The sequence below is a fragment of the Hemicordylus capensis genome, chromosome 3 (genome assembly GCF_027244095.1).
Source record: "Hemicordylus capensis ecotype Gifberg chromosome 3, rHemCap1.1.pri, whole genome shotgun sequence".
Classification (NCBI taxonomy): Eukaryota; Metazoa; Chordata; class Lepidosauria; order Squamata; family Cordylidae; genus Hemicordylus; species Hemicordylus capensis.
Window position 1 is genome coordinate 319,490,428 of NC_069659.1, and position 23,143 is coordinate 319,513,570.

The 23,143-nt window shown below is 43.8% G+C and overlaps 1 protein-coding gene across 1 annotated transcript in view; it reads right to left on the bottom strand.

The window, feature by feature from the left end:
- The window catches only part of LOC128351275 (glutathione hydrolase-like YwrD proenzyme), a 55,804-nt gene that overhangs the window by 9,260 nt on the left and 23,401 nt on the right, over positions 1–23,143 (bottom strand). Inside the window, exons 6-7 of the mRNA XM_053310664.1 lie at positions 16,761–16,848; positions 13,486–13,657 (exon numbers count right to left, since the gene is read on the bottom strand). Of these exons, the coding sequence (XP_053166639.1) occupies positions 13,486–13,657; positions 16,761–16,848 (260 nt within the window). The remainder of the gene's footprint in view (positions 1–13,485; positions 13,658–16,760; positions 16,849–23,143) is intronic.

The window sequence follows — 23,143 nt, forward strand, 5'->3', positions numbered from 1 at the left end:
TATGCCTCTAAGAAAGGCTTCCTTCCTTTAAGGGCCAAAGAGTTGAAAAGCCCAAGCAGCTGACTCTCACTCAACAAATGGGCAGGTTTGGTCCAGGTGCCTGGTGTTAGAGCAAATTAGAAGGGGAGGCAACCGGGGGGGAGGGGTGTGGGGAAAGTGGGCCTTTGGCAAAGCCTTGAGCTAGCCTGACCACCCCAAACAGGGAATAAGGGGGAGGACGGGAGATAGAATGCACACAAACCGCCTCCTGACAAATGCCAAAGAATATTATCTAGCCTAATATCCTGTTTCCATTAGTGACCAGATAATTAGTGGCCAGATAATTTCGGGAAACTCACAAGCTGGCATGAAGACAACAGACATCCTCTGATATTTACCTCGCCTCACCCCACCAGCAACTGATATTCAGAGGCCGCCTTCTTAACATAATGGTTCTACTGAACCATCATGCTAACAGTAAGTGCTAAGCTTCTCCTTCATGAATTTATCTAATCCCACATTAAAGCCATTGAAAGTTCAGGCATATAGCCAGGAATATGTTGACAAGGCCTAATGCAGCTGCATCAATGGGGCATCACAATACTAACTGCATTAGTTTCAATCTTTCCCCTAATAATCACTTTCAACATGTGGGGCTATATCAGCTTCAGTCTGGAGTCAACACCAACAATCAGAGAGGAAAGCAGAAGGTTCAGGGCTGGTGGAGAAATATTCTGCCACCCCAAAAAGGCCCCCACAAAGGCATACCTGAGGCGATTGCCTCAGTTCACCTCATGGGGGTGCTGCCTATGTCTAACATATCACCTCTATCTATGTCATTCTTCACACACTCAAAGAACTCCAAAAGATGGTGAGGCAGGACTTCAACTTGCAGAAGTCATGCTGATTCTTCCTTAGCAGGGCTTATTCCTATCTATATATTTAACTCTCTAAGGCATACCTGTGGCTAATCCCGTGTGTGGCAGCTCTTGCAAGAGTTTGCAAGCAGAAGCACCTGACTGGGCAGTGGAGATTCTATAGGGAGCAGGAGCCTGTGAGAGCAGAAGCACCATGGTGACTGGGCAGCAGGGATTCCATATGCAGATAAGGAGGAGGAGCCTGAGATGGTTACGGTCAGTTGGAATGCAACTGTTACTGGTCGGAAGATGTTCTTGATTGCAGAGGAGAGGAATCTATATATTTATTTCTCCTAGGCATACCCGTTGCTAATCCCATGTATGGCAGCTCTCGCGAGAGTTCACAAGCAACTGCCGATTAGCAACAGGAGAGGGGAAAGAATCGGGATGTGGCTGCTGGCAGGCCGGCTGCCGGGAGCAGGCAGGTGGGGTGGGTGGTGGCGGGCCAGCTTTCTGGCCAGCCTGCCAGCCAGAAACCACGGACGGGCAAAGAAGCAGGCTGCTCCTGCCAGTAGGTGGCCAGCTGGCGGGAGCAACAGACGGCAGGCCAGGCCAGGCCGGCTGCCGGGAGCAACAGGCAGCGGTGGGCCAGCCTGTCTGTTGGGAATTGGCGGGTGGGAGGAGGTGGCGAACTGGCTTTCCAGCTGGCCCGCTGGCCAGAAACCGCATGGGCATGGGGAAAAACCGGGCCAGCGGAGGCGCAGATGCAGGGCGTATCTAGGGTAGGGCAGGCAGGGCACATGCCCTGGGCGTCACTTCAAGGGGGCACCATTTTTTAAAATGAAAAAAGTTCAAAATGGCCACCAAAAACAAAATGGCTACCACGCATGCTCAAATGGCCTCTGAAAGGCCCTAGGATCTGGGGAAAGTCAAACTCTCAATTTATTTTTAAAACTTATCTAATAGTGATGCTACAATACATAGTAGAAAATTAGACAGGCACTTCTGTTCAGTTTTCCAAATACACTTCCACATAGTATTTGGGTATTTCATGAGCCCCAGCATACTGAAATTTGTAGTTTTCAAGCATTTTTTGGTCTGGCTACATCCACTGCTAAATAGTTTTTGAAATATTAGAAGATTAACAGGCTTGACTAGTATTTTTGAGCTGATATTATGGCAAAGTTATCTGAAAGATGGGTGTCAGATGTTTGGACAGGGGCGTGATTTCAGTGCTTGCCCTAGGCGCTATTTACTCTAGATACGCCTCTGCGCAGATGCTCTGAGTCCAGCCCAGCTAATATATATATAAAAGGATAGTGGGGAGGGGTCTGCAAAGAGAGGGGACCTGAAGGAGGAAAGAGCCCCTTCAGGAGAAAGAGGCTGCCATTGTGTGAATTAGATGAGGAAACAAGAGGAACAAACAAGAGGGAGGGAGGGAACATGAAGGGAGGGGGAAAGAAAGAGTGGGGAAGAGCGAGTGGGGGAGAGAGAAAGAGAGAAAAAGAAGGGAAGGGACGAGAGACAAGGGCGAGGGACAGGCCCTAGCCTGTCAGCAGCCTGAGAGGAATGAGTGGCCATGGTAGCACCAGCAGCAAGGAAGGATCCAGTCAACCACTGCTGCTGTTTGGGGCTACCAAGGCCATTGGCGGATGAAGGGAGGCTAGGGACGGGCCCGGGCCTGTCAGCGGCCTGAGGGGAACGAGCAGCCGTGGTGGTGGCAGCGAGGAAGGGCTCCTGTGGGAGGAGTGGAGCGGCACTCGAGTGAGGGTGGGGAGGTCTCTAGGGATAGGCTGCAGCTTGGCATGCAATACTGCAGCCACAACCAAGAGAGGTGAGGGGGATGGAGTAAAGGGATGGAGGAGTGACCAAGAGGGGTGAGGGGGATGGAAACAATGGGATGAAGGAGGAGGAGCAGGAGTGCAGCTCTGGTGAGGGTGGAGAGATCTCTGAGGTAGGGGGCTGTGGCGGGGTGAGGGGGGCAATCAAGTACTAGTGTGCAGATGCTCTGTGCAGGTTAAGCTAGTATGTTTAAAACTGTAGTTTTAATAATGCTTTCCACCAATTTAACTGGGATAGAGGTTACATTAATGTGCCTGTAATTTCCTGGTTTCCCCTTTGTTCCCTTTCTAAAAATTGGAATTACTAGAAGATTGGGTGGTAGCCCATGTAAGGAGGCCAATTTTAGTGACATGTTGCACACTTATAAGCCCAATTCAGACATTATGCTATACAGGTATTTGTACACTCATACACGTGTTTGTGTGAATTACTCTACTTGTGTTCATTTTGAAAGTGAACCTGGATATAGACCATTCAAATGTATGGTACAGATAGGAAGTGTGCTTCTGTTCCTGCATTCAACGTAACATGTGAATTACTATACCTTTAAAGCTCTACTCAGCTTGAGGCCGTGGTACCTGTTCGACTGCATCTGCCCATTTTAACCTACCAGGGCTCTCCGCTCGGCTTCTCGGGCCCAACGCATGGCCCTGCCACTAAGAGAGATCCAGTTGGCGGGGAATAGAGGCAAGGCCTTTTTGTTTGTGGCCCCTCAGCTGTGGAACCTTTCTTATGAGGCAAGACTACAACACCTGGGGCTTTTTAGTTTAGAAAAGAGACGACTGCGGGGAGACATGATAGAGGTCTATAAGGTCATGCACTGAGTGGAGAAAGTGGATAGAGAGAAATTCTTTTCCCTCTCACACAACACTAGAACTAGGGGTCACTCCATGAAATTGATTGCCCGGAGGTCTAGGACCAACAAACGGAAGTACTTTTTCACACAACGTGTGATCCACTTGTGGAACTCTCTGCCACAGGATGTGGTGACAGCCAACAACCTGGATGGCTTTAAGAGGGGTTTGGATGACTTCATGGAGGAGAGGTCTATCAATGGCTACTAGTCGGAGGGCTGTAGGCCACCTCCAGCCTCAAGGGCAGGGTGCCTCTGAGTACCAGTTGCAGGGGAGTAATGGCAGGAGAGAGGGCACGCCCTCAACTCCTGTCTGTGGCTTCCAGCGGCATCTGGTGGGCCGCTGTGCGAAACAGGATGCTGGACTAGATGGGCCTTGGGCCTGATCCAGCAGGGCTGTTCTTATGTTCTTATGAACACCGTCCCCAAAGAGCCATGCTCCCTTCCTTAGTGTCTGTTTAAAAACACAAAACAACACATCTTTTCAAAGAGGCTTTTAAATGTTTTACCCGCTGCTTAAATCTGCTAGGTTCTTTAGTTTTTATAGTTCTCAGTGTTTAGCTTTTTATTAATAACTTAATTTGAAACTTAAAAAAAAAAAACAATGTACATTTAAATGTGGTTTTAGCCTGGTCTTAACTTGTTTAACTTTATTAGTCTTTTATTTTAATGTTGTGAGCTGCCCCAAACAGTAGTATACTGGAGTGGTGGAGTATAAATATTATAAATAAATAAATACCCACGTACAGTGGGGTTTTTTTCCTATTTTCCTGTGTGGAAAATAACATGGGAATGGACCTATGGTACATCAATAATCTCATATTTGATTTCCTGAAGAACTTTCCGTATATTCCATGTCCATCTGGTGACTTGGTAGCTTTACTCTGTCAGGGGACCCTAAAACCTAATTTCTTGTCATTATTATTTGACTCAGTTCTTCCACCTTACAAAGAACAAAACTGGTTCAAATGTGCATACTTCTGTCTAAGAATTCATTCAACTTCTCTGCAGTCTCTCTCCTTCAGTAATAATTTCACACTTTTGTCTCAAAAGGCCCTATACCCTTCCTGTCTGGTTCTTGCTTATGTATTTAAATATATTTTTATTGTTTGTCATATACTTTAATATAGTGGTTTTTGTTAAAGCACCCTAAAGTGTTTTTATTTTTGCTTGCTTTATCATCAACTTGCATTTGTTTTGCCAGAGTTTGTGCTCCTTTTTGTGTTCCACATTTGAGTAAAAATTCCATTTATAAGATCATTTAAATCTAATAAATCTCACTATAATGCAAGTAGTGTCCTACATGATAGCGGAAGCTTCATGAAAACAGCCTGTTAATGTGTGTACGCTTTCTCTCGCTCTCTCTCTCACACACACACACACCCTTTATGCATAGCAAGATCTGGAGTGGGTCTCTGGCTCATATGCTCATTAACTTCTTCGTGTTTAGAGCTATTTCCCCCCCCCAAAGGGACAAAGAATGGAAGGGTAAGAAAACAAACGTGCACAGGTTGGTCTGGTATGCTTATTGTAGGATAACTTATGTTAGTCGCTGAGATAGCTGCTTAGGAGTATACGCCCAAGTACAACTGGAGTAACTGGTGGAAATGGACGGAAGGCTGGCTTCCTCCTCCCATCACTTGAAGGATAACTGTGTAGATATGGACAAACTATTTTTAAAAAACAGGCCCTGCTGAAGGAGATCCAGCATGGCTTCTCCAAAGGTAAAGCTTGCCTCACCAACCTTTTGGAGTTCTTTGAGAGTGTCAACAGGTGTGTGGATAAAGGTAATTCAGTTGACATAGTATATCTGGACTTTCAAAAGCTTTCAACAAAGTTCCTCATCAAAGAAAACTTAGCAGTCCTTGTGACAAGAGGACATCATGTGTGGATTGGTAACTGATTGGAAGACAGGAAGCAGAGGGTAGGTATAAATGGAGAGTGGATGTGGGGTCCCCAAGGGATCAGTATTGGGACCAGTGCCTTTTAATTTATTCATAAATGATACAGAAGTTGGGGTAAGCAGTGAGGTGGCCAAATTTTCAAACTATTTAAGGTAGTGAAATCCAAAAGAGATTGCGAGGAGCTCCAAAAGGAGCTTCAAACTGGGACAGTGGGCAGCAAAATGGTAAATGCTGTTTAATGTTAGGAAGTGTAAAGTGATGCATATTGGGGCAAAAAATCCCAACTTCATATATATGCTGGTGGGGTCAGAGCTGTCTGTGACTGACCAGGAGAGTGATCTTGGGGTCTTAGTTGACTGCTCATTGAAAGTGTTGACTCAATGTGTGGCAGCTGTGAATAAGGCCAATTCCATGCTTGAAAACATTAGGCAGTGGATTGAAAAGAAAACTGCTAATATTATAATGCCTTTATAACAAAACTATGGTGCAACCACATTTGGAGTACTGCATGCAGTTCTGGTCACCATACCTCAGAAAGGACATTGTAGAACTGGAGAAGGTGCAGAAGAGGGCAACCAAGATGATTATGACCTAGAGCACCTTCCTTACAAGGCAAGGATACAACACCTGGAGCTATTGAGTTTAGAAAAAAGATTACTGTGGGGAGACATGGTAGAGATCTATAAAATCATGCATGGTATGGAGAAAGCTGATAGATTTTTTTTCCTCCCTCTTTCATAACATTAGAACCAGGGATCATCTCATGAAGCTGAGTGCCAAGGAATTTAGGACTGACAAAAGGAAGTACTTTTTCACACCATGCATAATCAACTTATGGAATTCCCTGCCACAAGATGTCGTGATAGCCAACAGCCTGGATAGCTTTAAGAGAGATTTAAATAAATTCATAGAGGACAGGTCTATGAATAGCTACTAATCTGAGGACTATAGGCCACCTCCAGCCTCAGAGGCAAGATGCCTCTAAATACCAGTTGCAGAGGAGTAACAGCAGGAGAGATGGCATGCCCTTAGCTTTTGCCTATGGGCTTCCCAGAGGCATCTGGTAGACTACTGAGTGAAACAGGATGCTGGACTAGATAGGCCATGAGCCTGATCCAGCAGGCTGTTCTTAAACTGCTTACTGGCCCAATTTTTTGCTCTGATGGTTGTGATGATATTTAGTGTCCTCCAATGTATCAGTCTATATAATACAATAATATAGTATTTTTAGTTATATTTACCCTATCTTTATGTATGCATTTTTCTTGGTATCCAATGTATAACTTTTGTAATTTTTGTATTATTTTGATGTATTTCATGCTCTGTATGTAAATTGGAAAGAAAAATTTGCAACTGCACGACAGAAATCAATTAAACAAGTGTGAAAAGAAAAGTAAACCAGCAGGAGAACAAATAGGAATTATTTTTATTCAACTATCTTTAGAGCTAGGAGTCCACGACGTGTACTGAAGGCTGATGACGAAGACTATGGGGATGAGGAGTGGCGTAATTACATATAGTGGCTGAGGGATGGGGTTCCCATCCCACCAAAAGCAGTAGATTGAGCTTGGTTGGTGCCGACAAGGTCTCTGCGCAGGTGCAAAGCTCATTTGTATAAAAGGGCAGAGACCACATCAAAGAACTCAATGTGACCTCTTAACAATGTATTTTAGTACACATTATTTACTATCAAGGACTTTGCAGACTAAAGAGTGCCATATACTTTGTTTAAATTCTGCCTCGATGCTGAATGTGCAAATTGACATCAGCTTTCACTCTTGTCAAAACCAAAACCAAAACCAAAACATTTTATTTAGGTATCTTGCACACAGATGATCGATCCAGGTAAACTCAATGTGCCTGAATCAAATAATGCTTTCTGCTGCTTCACTTCTATAGTAACCAAATAAGAGATCATTGTTTCTATCCAAAGTAACCTTTGGATAGGTTACTATCCAAGACCTATCAAGATAAGTCTTGATAGAGCAAGACCCCACCTACATCCCCAATATCTTCAGCTAGAATAGTATAAAAAAAGTAGCAAACAGTGGCTGACATCCTGTTCAAATTTACTAGAGGAAGTCCTATTGAAGTTTGTTTTAGAGGTTGTTGATTTTTACCCACAATAGGTAAAACAGCAGAGCACTAAGGAATGAGCACACACTCCAGTTACAGAACTGGAAGTTCATCTCCAACACCCCTTCTCATCGCCTGTCACACCTGGTCACGACTCCCATCTTCTCACGAAGCATCTGGAATCTGTCTCTGGATAATGGCTTAGTTAATCCATCTGCCAGCATCTCTTCTGTGGGGCTGTACCTCAGCTGGACCACCCCTTTTTCTTGCAAGTCCTGAACATAGTGGTACTTTATGGGAATATGCTTAGTTTGAGATTTCATCTTCTCCATTTGGGAGATCTGGATACAACTTTGGTTGTCCTCAAACATCACTGTGGGTTTTGGTTCCTCGATGCCAAAGTCCGATAGTAGTTGGTATATCCATACTGCTTCCCTGCATGCTTCACTTGCTGAAACGTACTCAGCTTCAGATTGCGCAACAAGTGACTGCTTGTGGCTACTCCAAGTTATGGCTCCACCTCCATACAGGAACAGGTGTCCACTTGTGGACTTGCGGTCCGTTCTGTCCTCGCCCCAGTCTGCATCCACATATCCCACAAGTTTGGGATTGCTGTTTGCTAGGATCTCCAATACATAATGTGCAGTACCTTTCAGGTACCTTCCCTGTCTTTTGACCGCTATCCAGTCCTTGTTCGTTGGCACACTCACTTTTCTGCTCAGGATTCCCACTGCTGAGGCAATGTCTGGCCTTGTCACTTGCTGTTGGCTGGTAAAAGTCTGGCTGTCCTCATCTTGCTTCCAGAAATCAGCATCCATTGGCGTGCTGACTTCATTGGCATCTATCAGTCCCAGGCATTTTAGAAGATCTTTTATCTTCTGTTTTTGGTTGAGAAGGAATGTTCCGTTCTCTTCTCTTTCTATTTGGATGCCAAGGTAATATGAGATGCTTCCGAGTTCCTTCACCTCTATTTCCTTGTTCAGGTGTTGTACAATTTCATGACTGTCTTGCATTTCCTCATGTGCAAGAATCAAATCATCAACGTAAGTCAGAATGTAAGTCCATCTATTGTCTCTGAGTCTAGAATATAGGCAGGGGTCAGCTTTTCCTTGCGTGAACCCCTCCTTAAGTAGTAATTGATTCAGTTTCTCATTCCATGCTCTGGCTGCCTGCTTTAAGCCATAGATGCTCTTTTGCAGTTTGCAGACTAGCCCCTTCTTTCCAGGTTCCTCAAAGCCTGGTGGTTGTTGCATGTAGATGTCTTCCTCGATTTCCCCATGTAGGAAGGCAGTCTTTATATCCAAGTGTTCCACTTGCATCCCTTTGGCTGCTGCCACGCTGAGCAATGTTCTAACTGATGTGTGTTTCACAACTGGTGCAAAAGTCTCATCATAGTCCTGGCCATAGACTTGGGAGTATCCTTTGGCTACTAGTCTGGCTTTGTAGCGCTGTACATCCCCTTCTGCATCCTGCTGGACTTTGAAGACCCATTTGCATCCCACAGTCTTTCTTCCAGCGGGTAGTTCCACAAGTCTCCAAGTCTCATTTTTGTGCAAGGAGTCAATTTCTTCCATTGCTGCTTTTCTCCACTTCTCAGCTTCATCAGCTGGCAACCTTTCTATATCTTGCCACGTAGTGGGTTCTTGCATCTCTCCTCCTTTAGCCATGAGTGAGAGTCTGTTAGGAGGAACCCCTTTGTTATGCCTCTGTGAGCGCCTCAGTTCTGGTTCTGGTTGTGCAGCCCCTTCTGAATCTGGCACTGATTCCTTGGGATCACTGCTTGACTCCAGATCCATTTGAGTCCAATCATATGGCTCTTTATTCATCTGGATTTCTGGGGAAATCTTTGATGCTTCACCTTTATTTGGTCTTTGTCTTTCATCGAAATACACTGCATTGCAGACTTTGACCTTTCCACTTTTTGGATCAAGGATTCTGTATCCTCTAGATTCATAGCCAACAAAAATTCCCAGTTCACATCTGCAATTGAGTTTGGTCCTCTTTGCTTTGGGAATATATGCATAGGTCATTGAACCAAACACTTTGATGTGTCTTAGGGAAGGTTTTCTGTCGTGCCAAAGTTCAAATGGTGTCTTATTTATTGCCTTGGTTGGCAATGTGTTTTGCAGGTAGTTAGCAGTCATCACTGCTTCACCCCAGAACCTGTCTGCTAGATTGGCATCATGCAGTAGACATTTGGTCATTTCCACTAGAGATCTGTTCTTTCTCTCAGCTACCCCGTTGAGCTGTCCAGTAAATGGAGGGGTAGTCTGGTGAGAGATACCATTTGATTTCATAAATTCTTTCATCTGGTTTGACATATATTCCGCTCCATTGTCTGACCTTAAACACTGGGGATTCCTTCCAAATTTGTTGTTCACCAGTGCAATATACTCTTTAAATTTCTCAAACACCTGGCTTTTCTCTCTTAGAACATACACATAGCAAAATCGGGAGTAATCATCAATGAAAGTCAGGACATACCTTTTTCCACCTGAACTGACCGGCAACGGCCCACAAACATCTGAGTGCACCAGTTCCAAAATGCTCCCGGACTGTACACTTCCCCTTGCCGGAAAGGTTGGCTTGACTCCCTTGTTAAGAATGCAACACTGACATCTGCTGGCCATTTCTGGACATGCCCTTATTTTAAATCCCTCGGTTAGTTTCCTCATTTGGGAGTCAGTTTTAAAGTCTAGGCTTCGGTAACCCAATTTTCTGTGCCATAAGAAATCACAATTTTTGTGTTGGCAACTACTTGCCACATTTGCTTGAGCAGTAGCACAGCCCACTTCAAAAAGTCCATCATCCTGCATGTGGGCAGTCATGATTAACTCATCACCTTTAGAGATGTAGCATGCTTCATTTTCAAAAATTGCTTTGCACCCCTTCTTGAGTCCATGCCCAATTGAAATCAAGTTGACTTGCATCTCTGGCATGAAAAGTGCATCATTTATCTTAACCTCATAAGCTTCAGTAGCAGAGCCACAAAGTATCTTTGCTGTCCCCTTGCCTGCCACATTTATCTTCCTTGAATCTGCTAATGTGACATCCGATTTGTAGCATGTGTCGAGTTCAATGAACAGATTGCGATCACAGATTATATTCTGGGATGCACCTCAGTCCAGGATGAAAGTGGGACCCTGTGTTCACTCTCCTAAGGTAATGCTGTAGCTCTTGGCATTACTACTGGCCCTTTCAGATAAGCCACCTTGTCTGTGCTTCTCCTCCCTTCTTTGTTTGTCGCCATGACTTATCCCTGTGTTTACTTCATTGCCATGGTGACCAGGTCTGTGCCCTCTGAGTTTCCCACTCTTTGGATATGCTGATGAGTCACTGAGGCTACTTCACTTGCTAATGCTGGAATTACTTTGCCTGCTGAAATGTGCCAGAGTCCCATCACTTTCAAATTTCTCCTGCTGCAACTTTATATTAAAATTTCTCAGACTGGACCCGACATAATCAACCTTCAGTTCACAGTGAGACAGTTCAAGAGCGACAATTAGGGGTTCAAAACTTTTAGGCAAGGATTGTAGGATTGCCCCAATTAGAATAGTTTCATTCAGTTCACATTGGTTACTCTTCAAAAGCCTGTTAATTTCTAAGATATTTGCTATGTGGGCTTCAAAGTCTCCCCCTTCCTGCAGTTTGCTTTCACATAGCCTTTTATACAGGAGAAGAGCTGCGTTTGCAGAGACTTGGCCACATTGCTTTTTCAGTCTATCCCACACTTCTGAGGCTAAATCAGTATCCCGCACATAGATCAATAAATCATCGCTTATACTGAAAATTAAAAGGCCATACGCGTGTTGGTTTTTCTTGTCCCATGAGGCTTGAACAGCTTCATCTTGGGCTGGCCGTTTCTCTGTGAGCACTTCAAAGATTCCTTTTGTCATAAAGATCGCTTTCATCTTGAGGGCCCAGGTTTCATAGTTATTGCCATCCAGTTTGGGGAAAGAAGGAGCCACTCCTGAGTAGGCTGTAGTCACAGGATCCATACTGCAGTTTCTAACTAACTCAGCTGCACTTTCAAAAATGAAAAATGAAAAATGAAATAAACTCTGCTTGTGCCTAGAAGCCTGTTGCTCCTGCTGGGCCCATAACCCTGTTAGAGGTTATTGATTTTTACCCACAATAGGTAAAACAGCAGAGCACTAAGGAATGAGCACACACTCCAGTTACAGAGTAGGTAGCAGAGGATGGTTTGGATATTGCAGCTATTTAGAGAAAACACATGGAGATCCTTGTGTGACTAAACACTAAACATTTATTGGTTAAATACACTTAGACAGGAAAGACCTATATCTAATCTAAAGGACTACATAGTGGATAGGTAAGGAGAGAGAGAGAGAGAGATTTCCATCTGCTCTCTAGGAGGAAAGGAAGGATTGTGACTCAGCACAGGAAGTGCTGCAGAGTCAGTTCAGGGGTAATAGAGTAGGGACAGATAGGGAGACCCTTACTCACTGTCTCTACTCCCAATGCCCCTAGTGGTCATTAGGACAGTTGGTGCAAAAGGTCGATGCACTGGAAGTTCATCTCCAACAGTTTGGTAGTCCTTTAGACTATACTTTGAGTAATACTATTCAGTAATTAGTCTGAATGTCAGCCAGTGTGTAAGGAAAGATAAAGCAGAATGACTCAGGAAAGATCCAAAGTCTGCAACTGTTTTATAATGTCTTGATGATCAGATCAAATAAGTGGTTTCCATTTTTTTTAATTGTTTGATTTGTATACCGCCTTTCATTAAAACAATCCCAAGGTAAAAAATTAAAAACAAGACCATAAAAATGACACAATTAAAATATTAAGCTAAAATATAAAACAAATCTGACTGAAAAGAATTAAAATACAAGCATAAGAACTGTAAAAAATACAAAGAAGCAGCAGTAGAGACAATCATATAAAAGCCTGAGTAAAAAGCCAAGATTTAGCACGCTTTCTAAAAACTGTGATGGAGACCGAGGAGCGAATAGCCACCGGGAGAGCATTTCAGAGTCTGGGGGCAGGAACAGAAAAGGCCCTGTCCTGCATGCATTACAGCCAATATCCAATAACAGCCCTGCTGGATCAGGTCCAAGGCCTATCTAGTCCAGCATCCTGTTTCCCACAATGGCCCACCAGATGCCTCTGAGAAGCCCACAGGCAAGAGTTGAGGGCATGCCCTCTCTCTTGCTGTTGCTCCCCTGCAACTGGTATTCAGAGGCATCTTGCCTCTAAGGCAGGAGGTGGCCTATAGCCACCAGACTAGTAGCCATTGATAGACCTGTCCTTCATGAATTTGTTTAAGTCCCTTTTTAAGACATCCAAGCTAGTGGCCATCACCACATCCTATGGCAGAGAATTCTATAGATTATGTGCTGTGTGAAAAAGTACTTCCTTTTGTCGGTCCTAAATTTCCTGGACTTCAGTTTCATGGCATGACCCCTGGTTCTAGTGTTATGTGAGAAGGAGAAAAAATTCTTTCTGTCCACTCTCTCGCTCCTCCATGCATAATTTTATACACCTCTATCATGTCTTCTCATAGTTGCATTTTTTTCCAAACTAAAAAGCCCAGACGCTGTTGGCTTGCCTCATAAGGAAGGTGCTCCAGGCTCCTGATAATCTTGGTTGCCACTTCTTCACTTTTTCCAGTTCTATAATGTCCTTCTTTAGATATGGTGACGAGAACTGTGTGCAGTACTCCAAGTGTGGCATCACAAACTATTTTTGACAGGGGCAGCGGCTGTTCAAAGAATAAAAAGCATTCCACTGAATGTCCCCAAGTCCTTTGGTATGCCTAATGTATTTCTTTGGATCCTAGCCATAGCAAATAAAGCAGGGCTATAATTTGTGTAAACAAAGACTACAGCCAATCTTTGCAAAAAGAAAGCAGTTGCAATAATATTAATAAAACAGAATTGTCCCATTTATCAACATCAGAACTCTGCTTATGTTACTGATTCACAAAAGCAAACAAGGGAAGTGGCCTTACCTCTGTAGATCAATTAACTTTGAACGGTCTCTAGCATAAGATTTTGATAGGAGTTTTACTGTAGGTACGGAAGCCTTTTCTGAATCTGCACAGAACCAGAGCGCATCGGCAAAGCTGATTTTGACAGATTCAATTAGAACATGTAAATAATCAGGAGTATTATGACCCAGTTCTGCAAAAAGCAAGCCAACAGAAATATCATGTCAGATTCAAGAGAACCTCTTTAATTCACAGTGCAATTGCCTAAATGAGGCAGATGGGTCATTTCAGGCTAATTTGGGAGGTAGGCGGGGCCGCGTAAGGCAGTCTTTCGCGGCCTTCTCTTGGACTCCATCCCTCCCTCTCTCTGTCAGTACACTGAGTCTGCTCATGGCAAGCAAGCATATGACTGCACTGGTGAGTGCTTTCTGCTTAAAGTTTAAGTTGTTAAGCTGCAGCGTGAAGTGCCCTGTCCCAGCAAGCCCTGCCCCAGAGCAGCAGCAGCTATTTACTTTGTCTGGGAGGTGGGAGGGAGCACTCTTGTAGGGGTATGCAGGGAACCACTGAGGCACAGTCCGGCACTGGGAGGAGTGTGGCTTTAAGGGCGGGGGGTAGTACTTACCCCTCCCACCACTTTCTCCCCTCCGGCGCTCGACTTATAAGCAAAGTTTTTGGGGCGGCAGAGTTCCTCCCTGCTGCCCCAGCCCTCATTCGTTGTCTTGAATGCCCCCATTCGTCGTCTCAAAGAAAGAGAAGTTGGCGCTACGCATGCGCCCGTCGCAGCGCGCAGGTTGCCACCACATGCCGCAATGTGTGACGTATGCGGCGCGTGCGGCAGCACCGGCGACAAGTGCATGCGTGCCGCGACGGGCACATGCGTGGCGCCAACTTCTCTATCTTCAAGACAATGAATGGGGGCATTCAAGACAACGAATGAGGGCTGGGGCAGCAGGGACGAACTCTGCCGCCCCAAAAACTTTGCTTATAAGTCGAGCGCCGGAGGGGGGAAAGCGGCGGGAGGGGTAAGTACTACCCCCCCGCCCTTAAAGCCACACTCCCCCACCGCCGGACCAGCCGAATTCCGAACCGGTCTGAAGGCCTCTTACATGGCCCCAGACTGGCTCGTGCACACTCCTACACTCTTGAACTCTTGTTGCTGTCCCGCCGCTGCTGAAATAGTAAAAAGCCAACACCCAGACAAGCCCCGCCCCGGGTGACCATGCCCCCAGCCCCCCTCGTCCCGATTTCAGCCAACCCAATGTTGACAACCAAGGAAGCTACAACTCCAGTTACAGAGTGCAGAGTTTAGTTGTTGCAGCGATTTAAGTAACATGCATGGAGATTACTATAGAGTCTAGGTTACTTAATAGGTTTATTAGTGAAATACATTTGGGATAGGAAAGACCTATCCTATCTATCAGTTACATAATGAATAGGTAGGGGGGGAGAGACATGTTTCCATCTTCTCTCTAGGATGAAACGAAGAGGATTGACTCACTAAGTACCTGAGGAGTCAAAGCAGGGATCATTGAGTAGAGGAAAGCAGGGACAGGTAAAGGAGACCCTCACTAGCTACCTCTACTCCCAATGCCCCTAGTGGTCATTAGGATAATTGGTGCAAAAGGTCGATGCACTGGAACTCCATCTCCAACACCAGCTGGGCCTCCTCATGTGGCCGAAGGGAGAGGAGTATTTTCAAGGCAGCATTATGGAGCCTTCCAAGAAAATATGCTCTAGAGCATTTCTACTCTAGAGCATCTTCCAATTCACTGCAACTTTCCCAGAAGTCGAGGCTTCAGGCTAGAAAGCATGCACTTGAACAGGGAGGTTTGGGGGCTATTTTTTAGTAAGCATAGGACTCTACTAGTGGCAGTAGAGATGCTACACTGCTCTGCGCATCCCCACATATAGCATAATCAGTTATCATTGTTTTTAAAATTCCAGGTTTACCAGCATTTGGCCCATATGGTGCTTCTACTAAGTATTGAATAATATAATCTGCTTGATCACAAGAACTGTCCTCCCATAGGAGCCTGCTTGACAACTCCACTCTATGCTGGAAGTTGCCCCCATACTCACTGGATGTATGGCAGGGTACCTGCAAGAGGGTCTTTCCAGATTTGGCACCCCAAAAATGGAATAGCCTCCCAAAAGAGGTAAAGGTAGAGTGTGCCGTCAAGTCAGTTTCGACTCCTGGCGCCCACAGAGCCCTGTGGTTGCCTTTGGTAGAATGCAGGAGGGGTTTACTGTTGCCTCCTCCCGCACAGTACGAGATGATTCCTTTTAGCATCTTCCTATATCGCTGCTCTCCGATATAGTACCAGCGGGGATTCAAACCAGCAACCTTCTGCTTGTTTGGGGCTAGCTACGCCCCTGCTGCTGCTTTAGTCTGTTTTAGTATTGCATTAGTCTTAGATGTGTTAATGTTGCCATTTGTGTTATGATGTGATGTTTTATATATTGTGATGTATATTGTGATGTTTTATTAATGTGTATTATTTCATTAATTCTGTCACCATATGCCACCTTGGCGTTTTCCAGATTACTCCCTGCAGCAGGTTCGCAATGTGTCCGCCAAGTGCCCCTCCAAATTGCCTGTGTTTCGACATCACGGTCACTGCACTGCCCGAAATGGAGGAGGAGGAGGAGGAAGGGGCAGTGAATGCGATTCCGGTGGAATATGGACAGCCCCTGTCTGAAAAACCTGCTTCAGTGGTGAGCAATTTGAAGAGACACAACCCTGTCACAATGCATTGAGAAACGCACTGAAAAACGCTGTGCTTGTGGTTTCCAGCTGCTACCTAATACCATTGCACTTTGCAACCCTTGCAACAAATGATGGAAATCTTGTAATCTGGAAAACGCCCTTGTGTACTTTTGTAGAAAGGTGGGGGGGGGGACACATGATGGTGGTGGTGGTGAAGATACGTTAATTAAGAGCGAATCACAATGATATTGCAGAGGTGCCTTTCTCCTGCACCACAACACTATCACACCAAGGTGCTCTAAGATTAATTTTGCTATTTAAGGAAGTCAATTTTTTTGCATTTTTGTATTATCAAAGAATAAAGATGCATTAGTTTAAAAAGTTGTCTAATCTGCAAAAACATTTTTGACCCAGTGCGATGCACTTTTTTCTATTCCTTAAATCTGGATTTGAAAGAAGACCCCCACCACCACAAGCTGAAACATTTGATTCTGTTTTCTTCTATCATATACAAAGTAGTCTCTCTCCACTTCCCCCTCTCTCTCTCACACACACACACCTCTCATATCCACTTAGAAGCAGGTCATACCATTCATGTTGAAATTTTCTAAAATGTTCAGGGCTAACAAAGCTGTGATTCCTTGTCCATTTGGAGGGATTTCCCAAATATTCACACCCTGCAAAAACAATACCCATCAGTTTACACTGAATGCCAGCAATGATTATAAAAAAATAAAATAAAATGAGCATACAAGTGGTTCTCATTATTTGCAGGGATTCCGTTCTGGCCTAAAACCACGGATAATGAAACCTTAAGTCAATGGGAATTGTGGGATTAGGTTCCGGAGCCCAGGAAAATGACCAGAGAATCACTGAAAAAACAGGGTAAAAGCAGAAATAAGGATGTAGCACAACACTGTACCCTGGCCACCTCAGCTCCCCCACTCTCCATTTCCTGCAGCAATGCCTCCCAGCTCCCCCAGTAATGCGTAATCATGACATTTCCACACCCAACCGTGGAAGTCCAGCACTTGGCAACACAAGCCCCCTGGCCTGATTGGTTTGTAGGTTGGCAAAAGAGGCAGCACAAAATTAAATCCAATTCAAGTAAACACACGCAGGGGAGTGTGTGAGAATCAAGGAGTGAAGGGGAGAATCAGTTTTCAATGGATAATTAAAATCAATTTTAATGTAAATTGAATTGAATTGCAATTTAAATTAAATAATTCAGTACTGTAATTATCAAAATTAAATTAGAATTAGGATTTTTAAATTAAAAATAAAATTTCATCAAAATAAACTTATAAGTTATAATTAAAAGTTATAATTAGCATCTTAAGAGGACAGCACAATGCTGCAAGAGGCTCCAGAAAATGGCTCCAAGAAGCTCCTCAGGAATGGCTCTAAAAAGCTTCCAAAAGTTCCAGAGCAATGGCTCCTGAAGGCTCCCAGTGCCTCCTTCAGGATGCCAAATGCTACCCAAAATGGCTCTTAGAAGCTCAAATAGCAATAAACATGCAGACCAAAGCACTCCACTGTTTGCCTCCAAACTCCTCTCACAGCCCATGAGCACATATAGTGAGAGCACAACCATGTAAGCGCAGAACTGCACTACTGATAACAGCAGATATGCAAAGCCTCATACCGTGGACGAGGTCGGGTATATACTGCCCACTGTAGATATGCAAAAACACAAGTGTTGAACTCACAGATAATGAGGGCCACCTGTACTTGGGGGGGGGGGCAATAATGGAGAGGAGAGCTGGTCTTGTGGTAGCAAGCACAACTTGTCCCCTTAGCTAAGCAGGGTCCTCCCTGGTTGTAAATGAATGGGAGACTAGAAGTGTGAGCATTATAAGATATTCCTCTCAGGGGATGGAGCCGCTCTGGGAAGAGCAGAAGGTTTCAAGTTCCCTCCCTGGCTTCTCCAAGATAGGGCTGAGAGAGAGAGATTCCTGCCTGCAACCTTGGAGAAGCCGCTGCCAGTCTGTGAAGACAATACTGAGCTAGATGGTTGAATGATCTAACTTCCTGTGTTCCAAATTATTTTCTGCATAGAGAGTATCCTAAATCATGACAAAGTAGCATGTTGGTTATTCATTCAGCCTCACAAGTAATATTATCTAATATATACTTTGGTTCAGTGCAGTTTGTATTACAAATTACTGTGACAGAATATAATTATTTATTGTGTTGATCTCTCTTATGATGCCAGTCACCATATGGATCCAATTCTCAAATTGGATCAATCAAAACAAGCCATTTCAGAACATATTCCATATGCACAATGGGAACATCCTGTATTTCCTGTCTGAGCAACACCTGCTAGAAATAGGTTTTTTCAAAAACATTTTACTGAAATAAAAGCTAAGAATTTAGTCCTCTTTAAAAAGGACGAAGGTGTTGGATCAAGATACCTATATCAGGCAGTATAGAGATATGATAAATACATACATGAAATAATATCCTGGAAGCAACTTCTAAATGCCATGTTAATGCTTAACAGAGTACAAGTTTTTTGAGTCTTTATTTAGACAGATTACTCATTGTTCAGGGCTTGCGTGCTCCCAGAATGACTAATGGGTCTATTGCTAGGTCTGTGTTTAGACAGGACCCGTTCTTGGCAGTATCGGAAGATGTGACTGCAACGTGGCACACCTTAGCTAATAATTGGGTGTCTAAGCATCTCCTTTGCTTATGTGGGAACTCCAGTGTCACAGTTCCTGAGACAGCAATGGGCAACCCACATACTCAGCACTGTCAGAACTGTTCTGGGATTATTTGACAGTCACAAATGCAGACAGACGAACCAGATTAACACAGATGTCAGATGCAAACTGAAAAACGAACACTTGAAAAGCGCTGTGTAAATGCCAAGTTTTACCTTTGACTCCTCCTGTTTAAATTCAGACAGAACAGTGTTCCAAAGTTTCAACTGTTCTGCAGCAGAGCTGATGTATACCTACACAACCTCTCTTATTTGATTCAGGTGACTTTCCAAATATTACTCTCCTATTTTTGTATTAAATCAAGAGCAACGTGTCAAGCAGTTTGAGGATTTTGTGGGGTAAAGTACCAGCAGTTATGCTTCAGAGAAACCAGGACCAGTGAGTACTCAGAGAAAACAAAGGTGCAAGTAGTCAGAAGTTCAATGAAGCATGTACCATGGATTCCAAGCACAATGGGAGATAATTTAGTCTTCTTGTCTCCCTTTGACAGAAACCCCGCATACATTGCAAGTTGAGACACCCAGAATTCAAAAAATAGCTTACCATGCGTCACAAGGAGAGGAGCAGCCCATTTTAAATATATATTTTATTTATTTATATATTTAAAATATTTCTATACCGCCCAAAACTTCCGTCTTTGGTCATACATTTTAAAAGCTCCACTGGTCATGTATAGTCAGTATGGCTCTTTGGATCGCAGTTTATATATTTCTGACTAGGCTGATGTTAGACCAGGTGTATATTCTTATTCCAAAAAGGAGTAGGTAGATTAATTAGATTACAGATGCCTTGGTCTTGCTAGAGTGATAAAGTCACATAATTTATCAGAAATAAAAAGCAGTGGAGCTGATGTATCAACAAGATGCCGGCAACAACAAAAATCAAACCAAGTACTATAAAGATGTTCATTTGCAAAATATATTTCCATCATGAGTGTAGGAATTTTTCTTAGTAACCGGGGTATCATCAACAGCATGCTAGGCATGTGCGGCGGCCATGTGCGTACCGATACCATGTGCAGGCTGCAGGGAACAGTGCTGCAGCCACGCGAGGCCTTTGGCAGAATAAGTGCCACGCCTGGAAAAGTAGCAGGGGGGCAGCGGAGCAGGTAAATACCTGATTACCTGCTTCTTAAGGGAACCACTCCCCGCCCTGCCCGTGGCTGCCCGAACCCAGTCGGGCACATCCCTAACACATGCATACGAAGCTTATTGGGAAGTTTTGAAATATTTCATAAACAGCCCAAGTGATTTTATATGCAATGTACAGACTGGAATAAGGACTGGGGGAGGCGAACGGGACCCCATATGGTAGACTACCAGATTACACTAGGTTTAAACTGAATTTATCAGGCTGCATTTTAAATAAATAAATTTATTTAACATTTATGGTGGTGATAAATGTTAAATTTTAAAAAAGTAGTGGGTATTTAGTATGCGAGTCTTAAGTTCTAGAGGCACACAACACTCTCTCATATAAAGTTCTATTAACTTCATCTGTGTTGGCATTCCCTCAAAAGCTATGCCTCCCACAATCTAATATTACCCATCACGTTATGGGGTAAGGGGAAATCAAAGCTGAGTTTAATGTGCAGGGACTGGATTCAGGGAGTGGGTGGGCCAGGGAGGAAGGCAGGAGTTTGCCAGATGATTTTATTGCTGTACAGAAAAGAGAATTACAAAAAGGAGGTTACCGAACAAAGCGGGGTGGGTGAGGAAATCCCAGAAATGACCTGGCAAGGAAACTCCGTTCCCCGCCCCCATATCATTTGCATGACTGGAAAGTATCACTTTGAAGTTTAAAGAGAAACACATGGAGTCGTAAGGCATCCTCATTTATGGAAATTTCTATGGGAGGGAGGGAGGGAGCAAGCACTGAAGTAGGGCTGTCATGAAGAATCTTCCATCTCTGGCTTTGAGTCCCAAGTGTATCTGGAGATTTACACAGTTTTACATATATGAATCAAGAATACACTTGATTATCTTACTGAAGGTTCAAAGGCTGTTATATTAAAAGCTATTTCCTGAGTCAAACTAGATGTTCTGCCACGGAGATGCATTGTGAAGAGGCATCCTTCCAACTAGAAGCACCCTTTTCTCCCCACCAAAAGTAAAGCAGGGTGGGGCGGGATCCAGTTGGGACCATGGCATACAGTGAGGGGAAGATTAACTCTTTTCCTTTTCCTAGTTTGACAACAAGTAGTTGTCATGTAGTGAATGGTAATTACAGCACTTTATGAAACAATTGTTCAGAATACGTAGCTAAGTTGCTTTTGTTGGTAGCTAACTACCACTAACGATCAGAAAAATCAAAATGAATATTTAAATAATTAATTACCATACTGAAAACTCTGTCTAAATATTTATAGAAATATCAGATCAGTCACTCAGAAGAATACACACATACCTACAATTACCAGGGCCTTTCCAAGACAGCAGGCTTTACCAGGGGATTAAGAGGGGTGAAGTACTGCAAGTTATGGGATATATCAGATATTTTGAATTTGCCCAAAAAACAGATGCAAAAAGTGGAATATTTTACCCCGGACATAAATCAGGCAAAGCTCCAAGGGGCAATGAAAACCCCAAATCGTGTATGGAGTGCTCCCTGATAGCTTCCAGGGACTTTGTCATAAATCTCCATGATATGTGAACTTTCCTTCCCGTGGTGAAGGAAAGTAAAATCACCATCTGGGAATGGCCCAGGAGAGGGTGTGGCAATCCCCCTTTCAATTCTTACAGCCAGTTGCTAGTATCATGCTCAGTGCATAGCATTTTTGAAGGGGCTAACTGTACTCATTCTAGCAGTTCAGCCTGGCCCAGAAAGAGAGCAGTTGCACCAGAGGGTTGGGAAGGCCTGCATGAAGTTTGCTTTTTACAGGGCTTTTCTGAATGCTTGAAGGAAAATATGCTCTAGAGCATTTCTACTCTAGAGCATCTTCCAAGTCACTGCAACGTTCCCAGCAGTCAAGGCTTCAGGCATGGACTAGAACAGGGAAGTTTGGGGGCTATTTTTTAGTAAGCATAAGAGGACTCTACTAGTAGCAGTAGAGATGCTAGACTGCTCTACGCATCCCCACATATAGCATAACAGTGATCATCATTGTTTTTAAAATTCCAGGTTTACCAGCATTTGGTCCATATGGTGCTTCTACTTAAATATTGAGCAATATAATCTGCTTGATCACAAGAACTGTCCTCCCATAGGAGCCTGCTTGACAACTCCATTCTATGCTGGAAGTTGCCCCCACCCTCACTGGATGTATGGCAGGGTACCTGCAAGAGGGTCTTTTCAGATTTGGCACCCCAAAAATGGAAAAGCCTCCCAAAAGAGGTAAAGTGTGCCATCAAGTCAATTTTTACTCCTGGCACCCACAGAGCCCTGTGGTTGTCTTTGGTAGAATACAGGAGGGGTTTACCATTGCCCCCTCCCACACAGTATGAAATGATGCCTTTCAGCATCTTCCTATATCACTGCTGCCCGATATAGGTGTTTCCCATAGTCTGGGAAACATACCAGCAGGGATTCGAACAGACAACCTTCTGCATGTTAGTCAAGCATTTCCCTGCTGCACCACTTAAGGTGGATTTTTCTGAGTACTTACAGGACTCAAATATCCGGGAAGGGAGGTTTATTTTAGTTTTTCAATTTTTAATTTTAAAGAGAGGACATGGTTACCAAAAATTAGTTGAAAGTACTTAACTATTTCAAAGTAGTTACAACAGTAATTCTAATTACTTTTACTAAAATGTAGTTAAAATGCTTTTTAGGTAGTAGTCATTAGTTGCAATTAAAATACTTTCAAAGTACTTAGTGCCCATCAGTGCATCTCACGTGCGATGCCCCCCCCCAGTGTGGGATGCTCTGTGCCAAGGGTCACTACAATCCAAACCTGCTTATTTTTAGAAGATGGGTTAAAAATAGCTAAACTCAGGTGTTCTGTTGATACTAGAGATGGATTTTACTGTGATTTTTATGGTTTTATTCTGTTTATTTTTGGAAACTTTGAGAGTCCTCACTACAATGGTGGGGTATACATGAAGGGGAGGAAAGGCAAACCCCGCCCCCACATCCCACTATAATTGAGCTTTTATGGTCCAAAACTAATAGCTATTTTACACAGTGGCTTGACACCAGTTAATTCTTTGAGTCTGAACCCTGTACTGTATATTCAATGCCAAGTGCCAGAAGAGACCCTACCAACATATCCCTAATTCTATAGGCTGACTTCCTCACTAACTGT